Below are 19038 nucleotides of genomic sequence, written 5' to 3'. Positions count from 1 at the left end.
CATTTTGTGGTTACAGAGTTCTGTTCAATCTGAGAAATGTGCAATAATTACTCATTTTTCTTTTTTTGAGACAGAGTCTCGCTCTGTTTACAGGCTGGAGTGCAGTGGTGCCATCTTGGCTCACTGCATCCTCCACCTCCCGGGTTCAAGCGATTCTCCTGCCTCAGCCTCCTGAGTAGCTGGGACTACAGGCATGTAACACCACGCCCAGCTAATTTTTGTATTTTTAGTAGAGACAGGGTTTCACCATGTTGGCCAGGATGGTCTCGATCTCTTGATCTTGTGATCTGCCCGCCTCGGCCTCCCAAAGTGCTGGGATTACATACAGGTGTGAGCCACTGCGCCTGGCCAATAAAAACAGATTCGTAGTATTCTAATAGGCTTTAAAATGTTCAGAAGACAAGTTGTGCTTCCTTGAAACAGTTACTGGCAAGTAGCTTTTGAGGATTGGAAGGGGCTAGAATCACCATGAGCCAGATCCTGGGCCATTCCCCTGCCTGCTCTGCCTCTGAATCCCTGACCTCTACTAGCCGTTGCTGACCTCAACTACTGATAGAGTTCTTCAGACTCAGTTGCTCCCTCATCCTGCTGATCTCTATGTGAGAGCAGTCGAATCAGCCCTTCTTTCTTTTCAGCTTTTGTCTTCCTTTTTACCCCAGCAAGATTTTTATTGTTCAAATTAGTGAAGCGTATCTTTCTACCTTCCTGAATATTAATGACAAATTAGAACTACTTTATGTAGATGTGGGTTATTATGACATATATCCATTTTAGTATTGTTTCCCCATGTTCTTTATCCTGCTTTGATTCTGTATGATCATGTATCAGTAAAGTTTGCTACTTCTTTATGATTTCATGTTTTGGCAGAATACAAAGAAAAATATCTCCAGTTGTATACAAAAGTACATGAGGAAAATAGAATTAACAGTTGCTTCTATTAAGTACTTCAGAGATTATTTCACAAATGTGTTTCTTTAAGCAGCCTAGGGTTAGAAACAAGTTGATCTAATGTCAAATATCAGTTCTGCCTCTTAGTTGTAATGCTGCTTCTCTAAGCCTCAGTTTTCCTACATTGTAATGAGCTGAGGGTTAAATAACATGTGAAAACATCCAACACATTAGACAGCTATTGATATCTCCTCAGACAGCTTCATGACTCTTGTCATTAACTGTATTTGGATTCAAATTCAGGTTTAGAGCGAGCTGAATTTAGGAGTCTCTGTCTTTTTCTTTTTTTTTTTTCCAAGACATTTATGTTAAATACTGGGTCATATGTGCATAAGACACAGCACAGAAATGCTTCGGATGCAGCTCCCTCTGGAAATCAAACTGAAGACTACTTGCCTGAGCATCTAAAGCCATTGTAAGGTGGTAGCCTTTCCTCTTCATCTCTCTCCACTTGTAGGTTATTTCTGATGTTGAAGAAGATGCCGGGGAACTGAGCAGAGAGAGCATGTGGGACCTTTCCTGTGAAACTGTGAGAGAGCAGCTTACAAACAGCATCAGAAAACAGTGGAGAATTTTGAAAAGTCATGTAGAAAAACTTGATAACCAAGGTAACCACTGCTTCTCTGCATGTAAAGTGAGTTGTGACATTTGGTAAGGTGTTGATTTTCAGTCACTTAGAAAGCTATATCTGTAGGCTCAGAGCTAAAGTACTATATACTTCAGTTTGGTGGTTTGAAAGCAAGATTTTGCATACATTTATTTTTTCATTTTATTTTATTTTACTTTCTGACACAGAACCTTGCTCTGTCACCCAGGCTGGAGTGTAGTGGTGCGATCTCGGCTCACTGTAACCTCCGCCTCCCAGGTTCAAGTGATTTCTCCTGCCTCAGCCTCCTGAGCAGCTAGGACTATAGGCGCGCATCACAGCCAGCTAATTTTTTGTTGTGTTTTTAGTGGAGATGGGGTTTCGCTGTGTTGGCCAGGCTCATCTTGAACTCCTGGCCTCAAGTGATTCACCTGCCTTGGCCTCTCCAAAGTGTCCAGATTACAGGTGTGAGCCACAGTGCACAGCCAAGATTTTACATACATTTAGATGTGAGGTTTGAACCTCACTGAGAAAAATACACTTTGGTCTCAGGGTGAATGTTTGAAAAGAGGACATCATGGATCCATCTGCTCTGGATGCAGTATACAATCGAATAAAGATAACTGAGCCGGGATAAAAGACTACACATTGGATATAGTGTATACTGCTTGGGTGATGGGTGCACCAAAATCTCAGAAATCACCACCAAAGATCTTATTCATGTAACCACACACCACCTGTTCCCCCCCAAAAAAGAGAGAAAACTGAGTCTCTTTTACTGACTCTCAAAAAATCAAGAAATATTTATCATAGTATAGATAGGAACTTTTTGCTTATTTCTAGATGCTTGCAGATTACTGTGTTCCTAGTAATTCACTTAAAATTATTTTTTTTTTTTTTTTTTTTTTTTTTTGAGACAGAGTCTTGCTCTGTCGCCCAGGCTGGGGTGCAGTGGCCAGATCTCAGCTCACTGCAAGCTCCGCCTCCCGGGTTTAGACCATTCTCCTGCCTCAGCCTCCCAAGTAGCTGGGACTACAGGCGCCCGCCACCTCGCCCGGCTAGTTTTTTGTATTTTTTAGTAGAGACGGGGTTTCACCGCGTTAGCCAGGATGGTCTCGATCTCCTGACCTCGTGCTCCGCCCGTCTCGGCCTCCCAAAGTGCTGGGATTACAGGCTTGAGCCACCGCGCCCGGCTTAAAATTATTTTTAAAATAATAGATGTTTAATGCAAAATATTAATTTGGAAGTATATAAAGTAGAATATCCAGGTCTCCATTCCATACATATAACACTTAACAGTTGGGTGTATATTTTTCTAGACTTTCCTCTATGGATTTGCAAGATACTTATTTTTAAAAATTTTTTAAAAATTGAATATCACCTATATTTTTGTTTAGTGTGCTTTTTTCACTTTATTATTTCAGACATTATTCTTTTTCCTTATACATAGCTCTACATTGATGAATATATTCTTAATATTTTCTACTTGGTAAAGTTTGCTTTTAAATTAGGAAAATGAAGATTTCTGCTCAGTAAATGAAGCCTATTTAAAGAAAAAATTTAAATTGTCAAAATATGAACTCAATGCCATTATGTTAAGTAGTAAAGAGCAATCGGCAAAATTATTATTACAACACCAAAATGAATATACTCGAGATTTTGTTCATTTGAGTCAGTGCTGTCTACTAGCAAATAGCAAGTGTGTTTGGACTTCGTGTTTGTTGAATTTAATATTTGAGAGCAAGATTTGTGACACATCATTGATCTTTGAAGCAGTGTCAACAAAAACATAATGATTTTATTTTTCTCTTCTCTGAATATGGCCATTTTGTCTGTTTTTAATTAGGACATAATCTTGAATAAATATGGTTTACAAATTAAATCTTGGCAATAGAGCTCCATTTGTAAGCATATAATTTAGTCTTAAAATTGTACAAATATATAATTGTCATGAACTCCTGTAGTTGCTGTGCTGCTTAAAAATTTTTTATAATGTTAAAATAATATAAATGTAATTTTGTTATAGCTTATGAAATTTTAAAAAGCCAAAGGACATAACTACTTTTTAGAAAACCTATAAAATTCCAGAAAGATAAAAGTTCTGAGAGCCCTTATTTTAACGATATGTGTAGAAACACTGTAAACTAAATGGTGGCTATAAAACCTATGTCAACTTACTGATTTTGTCTTAGTTTCAAAGGTACACCTGGAAGGTTTTAATGATGAAGATGTTATCTCACGACAAGACCACGAACAAGAAACTGAAAAACTTGAGTTAGAAATTCAGCAGTGTAAAGAAATGATTAAAACTCAGCAACAGCTTTTGCAGGTGAATATGAATTACCTTGTAAAACTTGTTCTCCATGAGAAGCCAGAATTGTGCTGAACCTTAGCAGATTTGTATTCCTTTATTTCATAAGGCCCTGGTATTTGACAGTTTTCTAGTCTACGTTTCCTGCTAACAGATACGTTGTGTACCATTCCTTAAATAGTCCATACTTTGCTAGTTGGGGTCGTAGCTTTTGGGAAATGGGAATTCTCGTTTGACTTTTGGATTCTTAATAATTTATATTCCTGCCCTGAAGTTTGACCCGCCTTCCTTTGCTTTCATTTCAAGTTGTTGGAGTGTTGCAGGGCCCCTCAGGAACTTACTATGTTTTAAATTTTAATAGCAGCAGCTTGCTACTGCATGTGATGATGATACCACTTCACTATTACGAGACTGTTATTTGTTGGAAGAAAAGGAACGCCTCAAAGAAGAATGGTCGCTTTTTAAAGAGCAGAAAAAGAATTTTGAGAGAGAAAGACGAAGCTTTACAGAAGCCGCTATTCGCCTGGGATTGGAGGTATTTTAAATAATGGTAGTGCTTTTGAAAATACTGGGGGTGGGTGGGCCTTAGTAGAATGCTTCTAAGGTCTACTTTGGTTTCTTGCTATTTACTTATTTTCTAAAATATTTACTGGTGATCTCATAAATAATTTGAAATGAAAGAGAGGCTGAGCATATAGAATGGGATTATTTCCCCTTACCAGATTTGAGAACTGAACTAAAAAAAAAAAAAAAAAGGCTATAAGCATTTATTACTCCTTTCAGATTGGCTTTCTCCTGCTGAGAGATTTCCACAAGAAATCTCTTTTGGTATCCATCATTCATCCACTGTCAGTAGGTGTGGTGTCAGCAGACAGTGCAACCAAGACTGCGTTGCTGTTTAAAAAGGAAGTATAATAAAAAAATTAAGTTCTCTTCTCCCCCAGTCCACTATTGTTATATATATGCTCTACAGCTTGCTTTTTTTTTTTTTTTTTTTTTTTGGTGACGGAGTTTTGCTCTTGTTGCCCAGGCCGGAGTGCAATAGCGCGATCTCGGCTCACCGCAACCTCTGCCTCCCGGGTTCAAGCGATTCTCCTGCCTCAGCCTTCCTGAGTAGCTGGGATTACAGGCGTGCGCCACCACACCCGGCCTATTTTGTATGTTTAGTAGAGACAGGGTTTCTCCATGTAGCTTGCTTTTTTTACTTAGCAATGTGTCTTCTAACATATTCCCCCCTCAAAAATTGTAGCAGTAATGTCTGACTATAGTTAAAAGAAATCAACAAAACTCATAAAAAAAGCTACAAAGTGAGAAAGTCTCCTCCTTTCCCATCCCCAGTTTCAGTCCTTAGAGGTAACTTTTGTTAAAAGTATCTGTTGGAAATTCTTGTAGGAAGTACTATTTTAACTTTTAATGTATTTCAAGTTTTCTTCTTTATCAGTTTATTGATTCTCTGCTATGAAAGATAAGGAATTCTGTGTCCTTATTGTATCTCCTGCCTACACCCTTCCTTATTCACATCTCATGTCTTCATAATGTTGTTCCTTTTGTTCTTCTGATTGCCTTTTTTTTTTTTGCTTTAAGGAAATAATGTGAAGCTTCCATTTCATTTTATGTTTGTTCAACTTCAGTCAGTGTCAGTTCATCCCTGCAGTGAAAGCTGAGGACATTCTTGTAGTTACTCTTGTTCTACCTCTCTTGCTCCCCTACTTTGCAGTTTTTGATTGTGATACTATTTTTCATTGTTATCACATTTATAGTTTGTCCTTCAGTACAATCCAGGTATAAGTACTTTGTCTAAACTTGAGACTTCAAAGTTGGAAAACCAGGAAAGAAAATTGATAACATTACAATTATGTAAATATAATTCTATAACCAAATATGTTTTGACACAGAAAATACTCTGTATTGTTAAGACTTTGCCACCCAGAGAGATATATCACTATCTAGTGAATTCTTTGACTTTCTCTGTAGCTTCCTTTGTGATTTCCTGAATCAGATTCGGCTGCCATGTTTCTTATATCTCATGTTACTGTCTTTCTTGGGTTTCTATTCAATTTGCTGTATTACCTTCTTGAGTAATTTTTTTTTTATAAATAGTGCATGAGCTATACACATTCTGAATTCTGGAATATTCAAAAATATATTCATACATGATTGGTTTGACTGGGTGTAGAATTTAGATTACATTTTTTTCCCTCAAAACTTTGAATTATTCCCTTTCTCCTAGTGTTTAGTTTTACTGATGAGAAGCCTGATTGTAATATACCTGTGTTACTTTGTAGATATCTGTGTTTTGTTTTCTGTTTCCCTCTGTGGAAGCTTGGGTATTTTTTTAAAGTTTAGACATTTTACCGGGATATGTCTGGAGAGTTCCTTTCAGCCTAAAGATTCTGTATTTCTTTAATTTAGGGAAATTTTCATCTTTATTTTTTCCTTCTTTGACTTCTCTGTGTTCTGAAACTTTTGTTAAACGCATTTGGCCTTCTGAATATATATCTACAGGTTGACTTTTGTTCTCAATTCTGGAATATTCTCTTACCTTTATCTTAGAGATCACGAAACTGGCCTTTCAGGGTCAGTTTTATTATTTGCTTTAGCCACTAAGTTTTTGTTTCAGAATTTATCTTTAAAATTTTCTAATGTCCCTAATTTTTGCTTTTCTTTATATAGCGTGATGATATTTTACAGATGTTTATTAATCTGATAATATGTGTTACATTTTTTTTAAAGATTTCTTTCATCTCTTGAATTATCTGTTATCCATGGTCAGTTTTCTATTTATCTTGACCTTTTTTCTATTACTAGTTTTCTCAAATGTTTGGTGATGCATAATTCTGTATCAATATTTATGAATGAAAGATTGTGTGTTGCTTGTTTTAAGTAGCTGACATGGATTTCCTCAGTTCCAGTCTAAATGTCTGTTTCATCAGTAGCTATCTTCAGGGAACAGCATTTGCACCAGCATTGTGTCCTACCTGTTTCCGAGCCCATATCCCCCACAGTACTCCAACAGATACTCTTGATGCTTTGCATATTGCTCCCAGTTGCCAGGTGCCTTTCCCTGCATGAGAATCTTTCTCCGTCTGGTCACTGGGATGGTGTGCATAGTGAGGGATAGGAGGGAGGCATGCAAGACCTGAGGGCTGATGGAGAATTTAGTTTAGGATTCATCAGCTGTTCAGAAGGGGGAGGTTTGACATAATTTGCATATGCCCTCTTGTGGTTTAGTGGTGGTGGCTACCAGTACTGGTAGATGGCTGGAGGATGAGAGAAATGCTTGATGAAGTCGTAGGTCCTTTTTTTCAAGTGACTAATTTACAGTATAGAATGTTTTTCTTTTGTTTGTAACTTCGTAATGTTTTGTATGTTCAAAAGTTAGGCTAATATTCTATTCCATTTTTTGCGTTGTTCGTGTGAACTTAAAATTGATATGAAGACAGTGATGGTTGGTTTAGTAGGTGAAACATGAATTTCTATTTTTTAAATGTAATTTTTTCTTAAGTGAAATTTTTCTTAGTTTTTTTTTGTTTTGTTTTGCTTTTTTTTTTGTGATGGAGTCTTGCTTTGTGATGGATTGTGCAGTGGCGTGATCTCGGCTCACTGTGAGCTCCGTCTCCTGGGTTCACGCCATTCTCCTGCCTCAGCCTCCGGAGTAGCTGGGACTACAGGCGCCCGCCATCACGTCCAGCTAATTTTTTTTTTTTTTATGTATTTTTAGTAGAGATGGGGTTTTACCGTGTTAGCCAGGATGGTCTCCATCTCCTGACCTTGTGATCCACCCACCTCAGCCTCCCAAAGTGCTGGGATTACAGGCGTGAGCCACCATGCCCAGCTTTGTTTTGCTTTTTGAGACAGAGCCTTGCTGTGTCGCCCAGGCTGGAGTGCAGGGGCGCGATCTCAGCTCACTGCAACCTCTGCCTCCTGGATTCAAGTGATTCTCCTGCCTCAGCCTCCTGAGTAGCTAGGATTACAGGTGTGCGCCACCATGCCTGGCTAAATTTTGTATTTTTAGTAGAGATGGGATTTCACCATGTTGGTCAGGCTGGTCTCGAACTCCTGACCTTGTGATTCGCCCATCTTGTCCCCCCAAAGTGCTGGGATTACAGGCATGAGCCACTGCGCCCGGCTTTTTGTTTGTTTGTTTGTTTGAGATAGGGTCTTGCTGTGTCACCCTGGCTGGAGTGCAGTGGCGCTATCTTGGCTCACTGCAGCTTCAACTTCCCTGGCTCTAGCCATCCTCCCTCCTCAGCCTCCCAAGTAGCTGAGACTGTAGTCCTGTGCCCCATGCCCAGCTAATGTTTGTATTTTGTGTAGAGACAGGGTTTTGCCGTGTTGCCCAGGCTGGTCTGGAACTCCTCAGCTCAAGTGCTCCACCAACCCTCAGCCTCCCAAAATACTAGGATTACAGACGAGAGCCAAAATTATTCTTAGTTTTTTTGGTTAACTCATTTGACTTAAGAAGTATGTATAGATAGCCAGAGAGCAAACACAGATAGCTAGAGCAATCGTGTGAAATGGCAACTGTGTGGACGTTGAAATATTGATCATTATTCCTTTGGTTTGTTATGGTAGAGAAAGGCATTTGAAGAAGAAAGAGCCAGTTGGTTAAAGCAGCAGTTTTTAAATATGACTACCTTTGACCACCAGAACTCAGAAAATGTGAAACTTTTCAGTGCCTTCTCAGGAAGTGAGTACTTTATAAACTCTTTAATTTGAACTTGCATATAAATAAAGTTATTTACATATTACAAAATATTATGTACTATTAATACAGAACTTTGGAAATCACCAATTAGAGCTCTCTAATTATAACTAAAAGTCAACTTTATTTTATTTATTTATTTATTTTTTGAGATGGAGTCTTGCTCTGTTGGAGTGCAGTGGCGTGACCTCAGCTCACTGCAACCTCTGCCTTCCGGGTTCATGCAATTATCCTGTCTCAGCCTCCTGAGTAGCTGGGATTACAGGTGTGTGCCCACCACGCTCGGCTAATTTTTGTATTTTTAGTAGAAATGGGTTTTCACCGTATTGGCCAAGCTGGTTTTGACCTCCTGACCTCAGGTGATCCACCCATCTCAGCCTTCCAAAGTGCTGGGATTATAGGCATGAGCCACTGCACCTGGCCTAAAAATCAACTTTAATATTTTATTTACTGGAGTCAAAGTGAGGATGAGAGGGGGACTGTGCATACCCAAAGTGACTTTTGTTGTGAGTTTGTAATAATGTGAAGATTTTGAAAATTTACATCTAGAATTTTTTTTTCAAAATGGAGTCTTGCTCTGTCACCCAGGCTAGAGTGCATCTCGGCTCACTGCAGCCTCAACGTCCTGGGCTTAGGCAATCCTCCTTGCCTCAGCCTCCTGAGTAGCTGAGACTATAAGCACACACCACCGTACTCAGGTAATTTTTAAAAAGTTTTTGTAGAGACAAACTTTCACTATACTTCCCAGGCTGATCTCGAACTCCTGGCTTAAGCAGTCATTCCACCTCAGCTTCCCAAAGTGCTAGGATTACAAGTGTGAGCCACCCCACCCAGCCTAGAAATATTTTTAAAACTAGATCCTTTTGGCTAGGTGTGGTGGCTCACGCCTGTAATCCCAGCACTTTGGGAAGCCGAGGCGGGCAGATCACGAAGTCAGGAGATCGAGACCATCCTGGCTAACACAGTGAAACCCCGTCTCTACTAAAAATACAGAAAAATTAGCCTGGTATGGTGGCGGGCACCTGTAGTCCCAGCTACAGACTGAGGCAGGAGAATGGCGTGAACCCGGGAGGTGGAGCTTGTGGTGAGGCAAGATCGCACCACTGCACTCCAGCCTGGGTGACAGAGCAAGACTCCATCTCAAAAAAAAAAAATCCTTTGAAACATGTGGACTATGCAACAAAGATAGCAAGATTAATGATATTAATTTGAATTTGTTCCATCTCTTACCTCACTCAGAACTGCAGATGAATCATCCTGATGATTTACCTTCACTATATTTAATGCCTCACTGTATGTACTGCCTTTTTCCCTTCCTTGTTTTACAACAGGTTCTGATCGGGACAATCTTATAGTGCACTCAAGGCAGCCGCAAAAGAAGCCTCACAATGTATCTAATGGGTCTCCAGTTTGCATGTCTAAACTTACTAAATCTCTTCCTGCTTCACCTTCCACTTCAGACTTTTGCCAGACACGTTCCTGCGTATCTGAACATAGGTATTTGTCTATAGGTGATCTTTTCACATATTTCTAAAAATTGGTAAAGTTGCACTGCTGAGGAGAAGGTGGCGTGTCTGTAGTATTAGGAACAATAGAGATTTTGGAGAGGAATTTAGTAGATGATTTATTCATTCTACAAATATTGAGTGTCCAGTATATAAAGACACTGTGCTAGATGCTGGGAATACAACGGTGAACAGGTAGATCTGTTCCTTGTCCTCTTGGAGGTAAATCATGTGATGTGTGTCTTTTTATTTCACATTTAAGATATAATTTAGAACATAATCTTAATTATAGGAATTAATATTTTAAGTACTTTAATTGTATTAAATAGATGGATATTGTTTTGACAGTTTTTGTAGAGTACATATCTTAACATTTTTTTCTGGCATGCCCATTTTATTGTTGTTGAAGGGCAAAGAACTGAGAAATGCCTGTTCATATTGAGTGATAAAATCTGTGCCCAAGGATGACAGTGTAAAAAAACGTGGCTCTCCACCCTGGGAAACCCATATTTTGCTCTTAATTACTACATTTTGGTATTTTCCTCTATCTCAAGTTACTATATCATTTTCTAAAATAATACCAATACTCTGCTTCAGCGCCAATTCCAAGATTAATTTTAAACGAAGCAGAGAAAGCATGTAGACCATTCCTAGTAAGATAGAGAGGAATAGAAAAGGTCAGAGGGGTAAGTTAGAAAGTATGGTGGCAATCTCTTTGCTCTTAATTAAAAGGAGGAGACAATGGCCTTGGAAAACAGTCAGAGCTTGAAGCAAACTCGGCCTGTGTTAAGAGACTGGAGTGGAACTAAGGGTTGAAGAAGCCAGCTGGCCCTTGGGCCAAGAATTATGAAATAGATGGAGTTTAAAACAAGAAGGGAAGCTTTTAAAAGGAAGAGGAGGACACACTATAAGTTGTAGTTGACTTTTAAGAGGTGCGGGGATTAGGACTCCAAGTAAATGTTAGAGGGGATGAAAAAGAGCTAGGTAAGAGCACTCTAGGCAAGTGTAGAGACCCTGAGGTGGGACACACCTCATACATTTGCAGTGCTGACCAAGACCTAGAGGTGTGAGATGAGGATGGAGAGATGTAAAAGTTCAAATATGCACAAATACAGAGAGGATAAAATCATGAACCCATGTGTACCTATGACGCAGGTTCAACAATTATTAACTCATGATCAATATTGTTTATACATAATCCCACTCTGCTCGCTCTCCACCCCACCCCCAACACATCTGGGATTTTATTTACAGAATGTTTTAGTGTGCATTTGTAGGTCAAATGTTGTTCTAAGGGGAATAGAAAAAACATTAGTTTTAAGAGAGTGAAAAAGAGTACTGTTTTATAATGTCGAAAACAGATTGTAGGAGTCTAATAGAAACCAGGAAATCCAGTTAGGAGGCACTATTGGAGTGGGAACGAAAAGACAATGGTAATTTGGACTAGGGTCATAATGTGAAGGTAGAAATGCTTGAATTTGGGACCTATTTTGAAGTTAGACCAGTAGATGAATTGAATATGGGAAGTGAAAGTTTGTTTATTTTACAATCAAAAGATAATGTGTAAGCTCATAGTATTTTCTTACATAGAATGTTAATCAAACTTCCAAATTTGACCAATCAGAACTATCTGTATAGACACAGATGCAAATTCTAGCCACCATTGACAAGTAATGCAGTTTATATCTAAGAGATAGCATAACATAGTTGTCTCAGTTGTTTTTATATATTTTACATATTTAGCTTTTTATATCATTGTTTTTAGTTGTGAAATACTTGACAAATATCTCTTGAAGACCTTGTTTTATGTTTAATAAAGTTCAGCATTTAGTACCTAAATCATAGGGTGTTGCAAGTTAAGTGTTAGTATATGTAAAGTACTTAAAAGCAGTACCTAGTTCATTGTAAACATTTAGTGAGCATAAAAATAAAAATACATGTACACAAATATAAACATGCTTTTTTTGTTTCTGAGTGCTCCACTGAACAACATTAGTGGCATAGAAATAATTTTGGAGCTTAAAGGAATTAAACTATTCATTGTTAACTAGCCTCTAAGAGTAAAACAAACAGAAAAAAGTTTTATGACTAATAGAGAAGCTGTGCAGCCTGACATGGTTCTTCACATTTTAAATTTTTGTTAAACTTGGTTCTCTTGCTCCTGAAGCATTTTGGATCTCGGTTTATATTAATATTACAACAAAATAATTAGGAGTATTTGTAGCTAATTTCTACAACATCCTCATTGTTCTTTCACTGTAGAATGGAATTTTACATAAAGGCTGTGCCTTAGATTCCAGGCAAGGAGACTTGTGCGTAAGTTACTTACAAAACTTAGTTTGATCATTTGTGCAAGGGATTCTGATGACCGAATTACTGTAATTGTTGGTAAATAAATTTATAGTAATTTGGTCATCAGAATCCCTTGTACAAATGATTAAACTAGGCATGCACCACCACTACTAGCTAAGTTTTTGTAGAGACAGGGTTTCACCATGTTACTCAGGCTAGTCCTGAATTCCTGGGCTCAAGCAATTTGGCTGCCTCAGCCTCCTAAAGTGCTAGGATTATAGGTGTGAGCCACTGCTCGCAGCCTTCTTTTTTTTTTCCAAGTAAAATTTTAAATTAGATGTTTGGCTTAGATTTTTAGAATTGAACTTAATTTTTTTTTAAGATTGCCACATTATGAGGTTGAATTATTAAAAGTCACAAGAAATGTACATTTAGAAAAGTTTTTGTGAAAAAAATTACATGTTCAGTTGATAAAAAAGTATTCATTAGCTGAACTGCATAGATTTTAAAGTTACTGTTTAACCAGATTTATTGTTTTGAGGCTGACTGAACCAAAACCATCTTGCTATAGAGTCTGGTCTTTTAGCCACTTCTGTAGGCACTCATTAAGTATCTGTCTGAATGGATAGATGAAAGCATACTTTAACAAGTGGACATGTAAAGAAAGAAGATATAAAGAGATAAGTAATAGTGGCAGAAAAACGGGGACATTTGGAATATTAGCTTTCAAAACCCTTAAGCTCTACTTTAAGCTTCTCTACCTTAAACTTCACTTGGTAGCATGCATCAAAGTAGACTAAAGGGATAAATAAAATAAATAGATAAGATAAAAGTGATAAATTACGCCATTTTGAAACACTTCTTTTTACTGTTTTTGATCATGTGTCCTCCAAATGTACGTAAATTAGCACAAGACATGGAAGCAATGAGACCTTAGACATCCAGGCATGTGTACAGTATAAAAGAAGGAGAGGGTAGTCACTAAGATCTGCCTTTCTTTTCCCAACAGTTCAATCAATGTACTGAATATGACTCCTGAAGAAATTAAACCAAATCAGGTTGGAGGAGAATGTACAAATCAAAAATGGAGTGTGGCGTCAAGACCTGGATCACAGGAAGGTTGCTATAGTGGATGCTCCTTGACCTACACAAATTCTCATGTAGAAAAAGATGACTTACCTTAGACATGTGGACTGGAATTGTTTTCATTAACATGTTCATCAAATTTCACATCTAAGTTGAAACAGGGTGTGTCATAAAGTCAATTATCTCTAATAACTTAAGATGGTCTAAGTTGTTTGTTTGGACTTCCCCCAAAGAATTGAAATCTTAAATCTATTTAAAAGGATATAAAAGCTTTGGATATGTATTTTTAGTAACAGAAGCATCTGGTTCTGTGAATAAAGGAATGTATAGATGTTTGGATGGAAACAAAAGCACTAGAATGAGTTTCCTCTTATAGGTATTAAAAATAGCACTTTTAGGAAACTGATTATTGTAAATGTTTAATTTTGTCTCAAATATAGTTGGCATTGGAAGTTTAGCCTTTACTTGAATGTATACTGTAGATTTTTAACAAAGCAAGTTCTATATTTATTATGTTTAGTGTGATTTGAAATTACCTCTTTCATATGTTTTAAATAAAGTGAAATTTATGTATGTTTTGTACATAGATATACATGATTATGTTAAGAGGCTTTAAGATTTAAAAGTTTCACACAACCATAAGTATAGTATTTCATGCCAGTAAAATTTTTTTAGTGGTATTCTGTTTACAGATGTATTAGGACCATTGATGCATTACATTTAAGAATTCTTTTTAATACATCTGGGCAATAAAGATTGAAAGCTATTCCATGAAGCTGAGTTCTTTAGATAATTAACACTACTAACAGTACATTTTTGAGATTTTTATGACATTAGATTTTTATTTTGTATATGTAAGATATAATTTTTAAAAGGACTATTGATAGAGGAATAGGGGCAAGACAACAAAAGTACCTTTGAATAAAACAATTTAAGAAATTGGTTTAAGATATTGGATGATAGAAGATATTTAAGATATCTAGATGGTGATATTTTCCTTACGAGATGGGTACCAGTATAGTAATATCTGTATACTAACTAGGGCTTTGTATTGTTAATAATTTTTTAATAATTTTTTAATGAGGTATTTGCCACTAAAGAAATATGATAATGTAAAACCATCAAATTTTATAATTGAGATATTATGATACTGTGGAAAAATGTGTCATTTCATTTTCAGAAAACTCTTAGGCTCTCTTCAGTCTCTGTAATGTTTCTGATTGCATGTTTCATGAAAAGTATGTTGTTGTTTTGATAGTAATAATAATAAATGTAGGCTCAGCTCTTTCCCAGGATTTTCATCAAAAAGCTTTAAGTGCCTAACCCTGCTTGTCTCTGTACATAGAAGCCTGCACAGATCCAATCCTTGCTAGGTATCGTAGTTTAGGCCCATTTACCTTCCCCTGTACTGGCAGTTCAGCCACTTACATGCACTCACCCTCTTTGTGGCTATTGTAAATTCATATTATTAAAAACAAAAACAAAAACAAAAAAAGCCACTTATTTGTGTTATCCATTCACTATACATAACTATGTAACTCTTTGGAGTTGCATAGCAGCAGCCATTTTTTTCAGGGCTGATAGGATATCATTAAGAGTATCTTATGAGACATTAGTGGATATACTCATAATACAGTAACCATATTTATAGTTTTAAAGAGCTAGCTCTTGAGCATTAGTCACTCAGTACCTTCAGCTTGATGCATGGTCACTTCTTTACTATTTAAACTACTACACATGGTACAAAATATCGAAGACACTACCATATTCTAAAGGAAGAAATCTAGCTGGGATGTAGGCTTTTTTTGTTTTTGCTTTTGTTTTTGTTTTTGTTTTTTTGTTTGTTTTGCTGTTTAGCAATAACATGGTCAAAAAAGGCAATCAGAAGTTTTAAATGCAGTTAATGGATACATTTGTCAAGAATTTCCCCCCCCAGGGTTTTCCATGGTGTACTTTGCAAGAAATAAGCATTCTAATTTTTAAATCTCTTTAGCAAATATTGTATTTTATGACAGTGGAGTTCTGGAAAGCAGCATCTGTTTTTCGTTGCGTGTTTCCATTTTAAAGTGAGTTCTCAAATTGGAAAGAAAAATTCCTTGAGACTTACTTTAAAATCTAAAGTGTGAAAGAAACAGAGTGAAAGCCAGACTCATTGCACCTTTGATGTCTGCATAGATCCAGAAGTTGGACATTTTACCTAACAACATCACTTTTGTTAAACATTCCAACTCCAAAACGATCCCCAGTCACTTTAATCTCAGAATGTTGGAATGATGTCTGTTGGAAAACCCAGGACTCCACATGCAAAACTGCTAAGATTTTGTTTCCCATCTCTTTCTAGGTGTTTGCAATGTACAAATAATACAGCTGTGCTAATCTCACATTTAGCCATGATAGATGATGGTTCTAGAGTATACTTCCATTTGTAAGTCCTCCTGATAATCTTAAGCGCTTTCTTGTTTATCACTATGTAAATCTGAAATATTTTGTACTTCATTTGTTTTTATCCATTCTGAATTTTCAAAGCATAAAAATGTGAAAGAAAAATTGAGATAAACATTTTGTTCACTATTAAGTATTTGCATCTGCAATCTATAATGAGAATGATATTAAATTACGACTAAAATTTAACAAATAGTATTTTCTTATAGAAGCAATGTATTAAATGATTAGAACACAGGACAGTTCACAGCAAATTGTTTACTTACGTGGCATAATTGAAATACTATTATTTGGAAAGAGTTCTATATTGCTTACCTTAGCAAACTAGAATTGTTCATAGACTTGTGATAATATGGTGTTATGGGAAAACATTTCGTGCGCATGATGAAGAGAGCACCGTTAATCTAGTCTTGACTGCCCCTGGTGGAACATTTGAAAGCCCCTGGGACCCCAGGAGAGAGGTTTTTGCAGCATGTATGCCTGGAACACACTTGTGAGTTAGCAAGACCCTGCTGTGATTACGCTGTTGTACAGGTCTTCAAAGTATATTGCCTAATATAAGTCATGTTATTTCTAGATTGGATTTTAAGTAAGTATGGATTATGGAAGTCTAGTAAATATACTTTTCTCTATGTTTGTCCTTTTTCAGTCTTTTGATAAGCATTTATGAAGTACCTACTGTATGTCAAGGGTTACAACTACTTTCCAGTCCTTGGAGATACGAAGACAGATAAGCATGCTGCCTGCTATTGAGAATCTGAGCTGAGTGGAAGACCAACTATTAAACCTACATTGTAATAAACAACGGTAGATGCTAATGACACATTCAATCTGTTCATAAAACATGGACTGATGGGTCTGCTCCAGGGCCACATTCGTTTCCTAACAGTAACGTGGCTAGGCTTCCATTTATAAGTCTTAGCAGTATTTCCTTTGTGAAGTACTATGTAATAGATGATTGTTTGCTAGATTTTGTTTTCTACCATCAAAATGTTGACCTGCAAAGCAGCGTAGGATTTTCTGTCCTCAAGAACATGTATTATCTAGTAGAAAAAGCATTCCCAAAGATTTGGCCCATGCAGATAAGGATAATGAAACTGGTCACTCTAATCCTTTCTCTAAATATACAGTGTTTTTCAAGCTGGATATAAATTAGAGTGGGTGAATATTGATTAAATTATTTGATTTATATAAAATCAAATGATTGAGGTTTTTTTGAACATTTACAAATAATGGATTGCTGAGAGCTTAGGAAGTACTGTAATGTCAGTAACATGAAGCTCCTGATAAAGATCCACCTCATTCATATCTTTGAGCTTCAGAAATACATGTACCTAGTATATAATGCTTAACAGCACAGAATATTTATTGATGAGAAATATGAAATACTGATGAAACAACACATTTCTTTACTGGAGTGAATGGACTATGAATTTGGGGTTATATTCCTAAAACTCTTCTTTCTCAAGAGGGTAGGAACCTTGTCATGAATCCTTATGCATGTGTATTTCCAACCCTATCTCAATTCCTTGCATATAGAGTATCATGATAGAGTAGGTTATGCTACAATTAAACATTAAGTCAGTGTGGCTTAATAAATTTAATTTATGCTCATGAAATGTCCAGTGTGGACTGGGCAATCCTCCATTTTTAGCTATGCCATCTGGAACACATGGTCTCCAACATTGCCAAATCAGACAGCAAGCAGACTAGCAGATGGTGTAGGATATTTTTAAGGGCCAGACCTGAAAGAGACATGCCTTCCACCTACAGCCTCACTGCAAGCGAAACTGGAGGTATAGATAGAACATGTAGCTATTTGGTGAGCACTTACAGTCTGCTACCGAATGTAGTTGATGCTAGATATTTCATCCATGCACATTGCTCTGCAAGGGGTTTAGTGCTGATTATTAAAGCAAGTATTTTTAATTTTTGGAAGGAATGTATTTTAAAGCTTCTCACACATTCTAGCCTTTTTATAATACAAGTTTCTCAACGTTCAAATGGTAGTTTTCCTCATTTAGTTATTAAAATATCTTACAGTGCGCAGAACACTTTTATTTTTCAACTGTCAGGGAATCTTAACCTTCCTATTTTTAGAGTTGATAACAGACTCAAGTGTTAAATAATGAACCCAAGGTCACATAACTGCTATTAAGTGATAAGACCAGACTTTAACCCATATCTTAGGTTTGCTAAATTTCCACCTTTTCCCACACTGCTGCAGTGCCTGCTTGGAGGGCTTTCTAAGTGAAATTCTTCACCCATTAGCTGCCACCTATAATCTACATCAAAAGTAGTGATCATTTGGTGCATGTGCAAGACTTGGCCTCATTTTTTTGTGGTTGGTTACCATGGCAAATCTATTCAGGGTTGGACCACTACCTTTTTGTAATTAAGGTATTAAGGATTTCATTGAAATAGCTATTTTAGTAGTTTATGTTACTCAAAAGGCCATTGAGTAATCTGAAGATACATCTAGATTGCCTGCAATTTGTGTGTGTGTGTGACAGTGTCACCCAGGCTGGAGTGCAGTGGTGCAATCTTGCCTCACTGCAGCCTTGCTCTGCCGGGCTCAAGCAGTCCTCCCACCACAGGCTCCCAAGTAACTGGGACTACAAAACTGGGACTACAAGTGTGTGCCACCAGTGGTGCCTGGCAAGTTTTTTATGTTTTTTTTATAGAGATGGGGTCTCACCATGTTGAACAGGCTGGCCTTGAACTCCCAGACTCAAGTGATCCACGCCCCCCTTGGCCTCCCAAAGGGTTGGGATTACAGACGTGAGCCACCACCTCTGGCCAGCCTGTATTTTTCTGCCCTGCCATTTTGTTCACTCTTGGCAGTTTGTGTGCCGTGTCCCACTGTGGCTACAGTCACAGTGACCAGAAATATCTCATTTTGTCCAAAAGGTTCAGTCACCTTTTGCAGACATTTTTTCATGAAAAATATAGTAGTAGAATTAAAGAACGTGAGTATTTTTACTCAGTTTTAGAAGGAATACAGCTGATGTAGGGCAGCTGGATATTTTCTAGTTTCCCTGTTGCATCTGCATTTAGATCGATTTTCTTGTTTCTGGTCTGTCATGACAGTTTAATTCCTGTTGACAGTGCTCTGTTAAAGCATACCCCTGCCCAGTGTACTCATTAGAAAAAAGTAAACGTT

The 19038-nt window shown here is 37.2% G+C and overlaps 2 protein-coding genes across 8 annotated transcripts in view; both read left to right on the top strand.

Annotated features, from left to right (window-relative positions):
- The window catches only part of SSX2IP (SSX family member 2 interacting protein), a 48228-nt gene extending 31161 nt beyond the window's left edge, over positions 1-17067 (top strand). For 4 of the 7 annotated variants that reach the window (XM_050805792.1, XM_050805783.1, XM_050805776.1 and 1 more), the window contains exons 9-14: positions 1406-1556; positions 3727-3863; positions 4207-4380; positions 8421-8535; positions 9882-10047; positions 13357-16008. In XM_050805792.1, the coding sequence (XP_050661749.1) occupies positions 1406-1556; positions 3727-3863; positions 4207-4380; positions 8421-8535; positions 9882-10047; positions 13357-13531 (918 nt within the window). In that variant the 3' untranslated portion in view covers positions 13532-16008. Of the gene's footprint in view, positions 1-1405; positions 1557-3726; positions 3864-4206; positions 4381-8420; positions 8536-9881; positions 10048-13356; positions 16009-16524 lie in introns of those variants that run through there. The other 3 variants (XR_007729171.1, XR_007729170.1, XM_050805817.1) reach the window with 3 other exon arrangements.
- Positions 1-19038, top strand: part of GNG5 (G protein subunit gamma 5) — a 547759-nt gene that overhangs the window by 383745 nt on the left and 144976 nt on the right. The window lies entirely within an intron of this gene.

Source organism: Macaca thibetana, chromosome 1 (genome assembly GCF_024542745.1).
Source record: "Macaca thibetana thibetana isolate TM-01 chromosome 1, ASM2454274v1, whole genome shotgun sequence".
Lineage (NCBI taxonomy): Eukaryota > Metazoa > Chordata > Mammalia > Primates > Cercopithecidae > Macaca > Macaca thibetana.
Note: the sequence above shows the minus strand (reverse complement) of the source record. Positions and strands in the feature narration are given on the sequence as shown.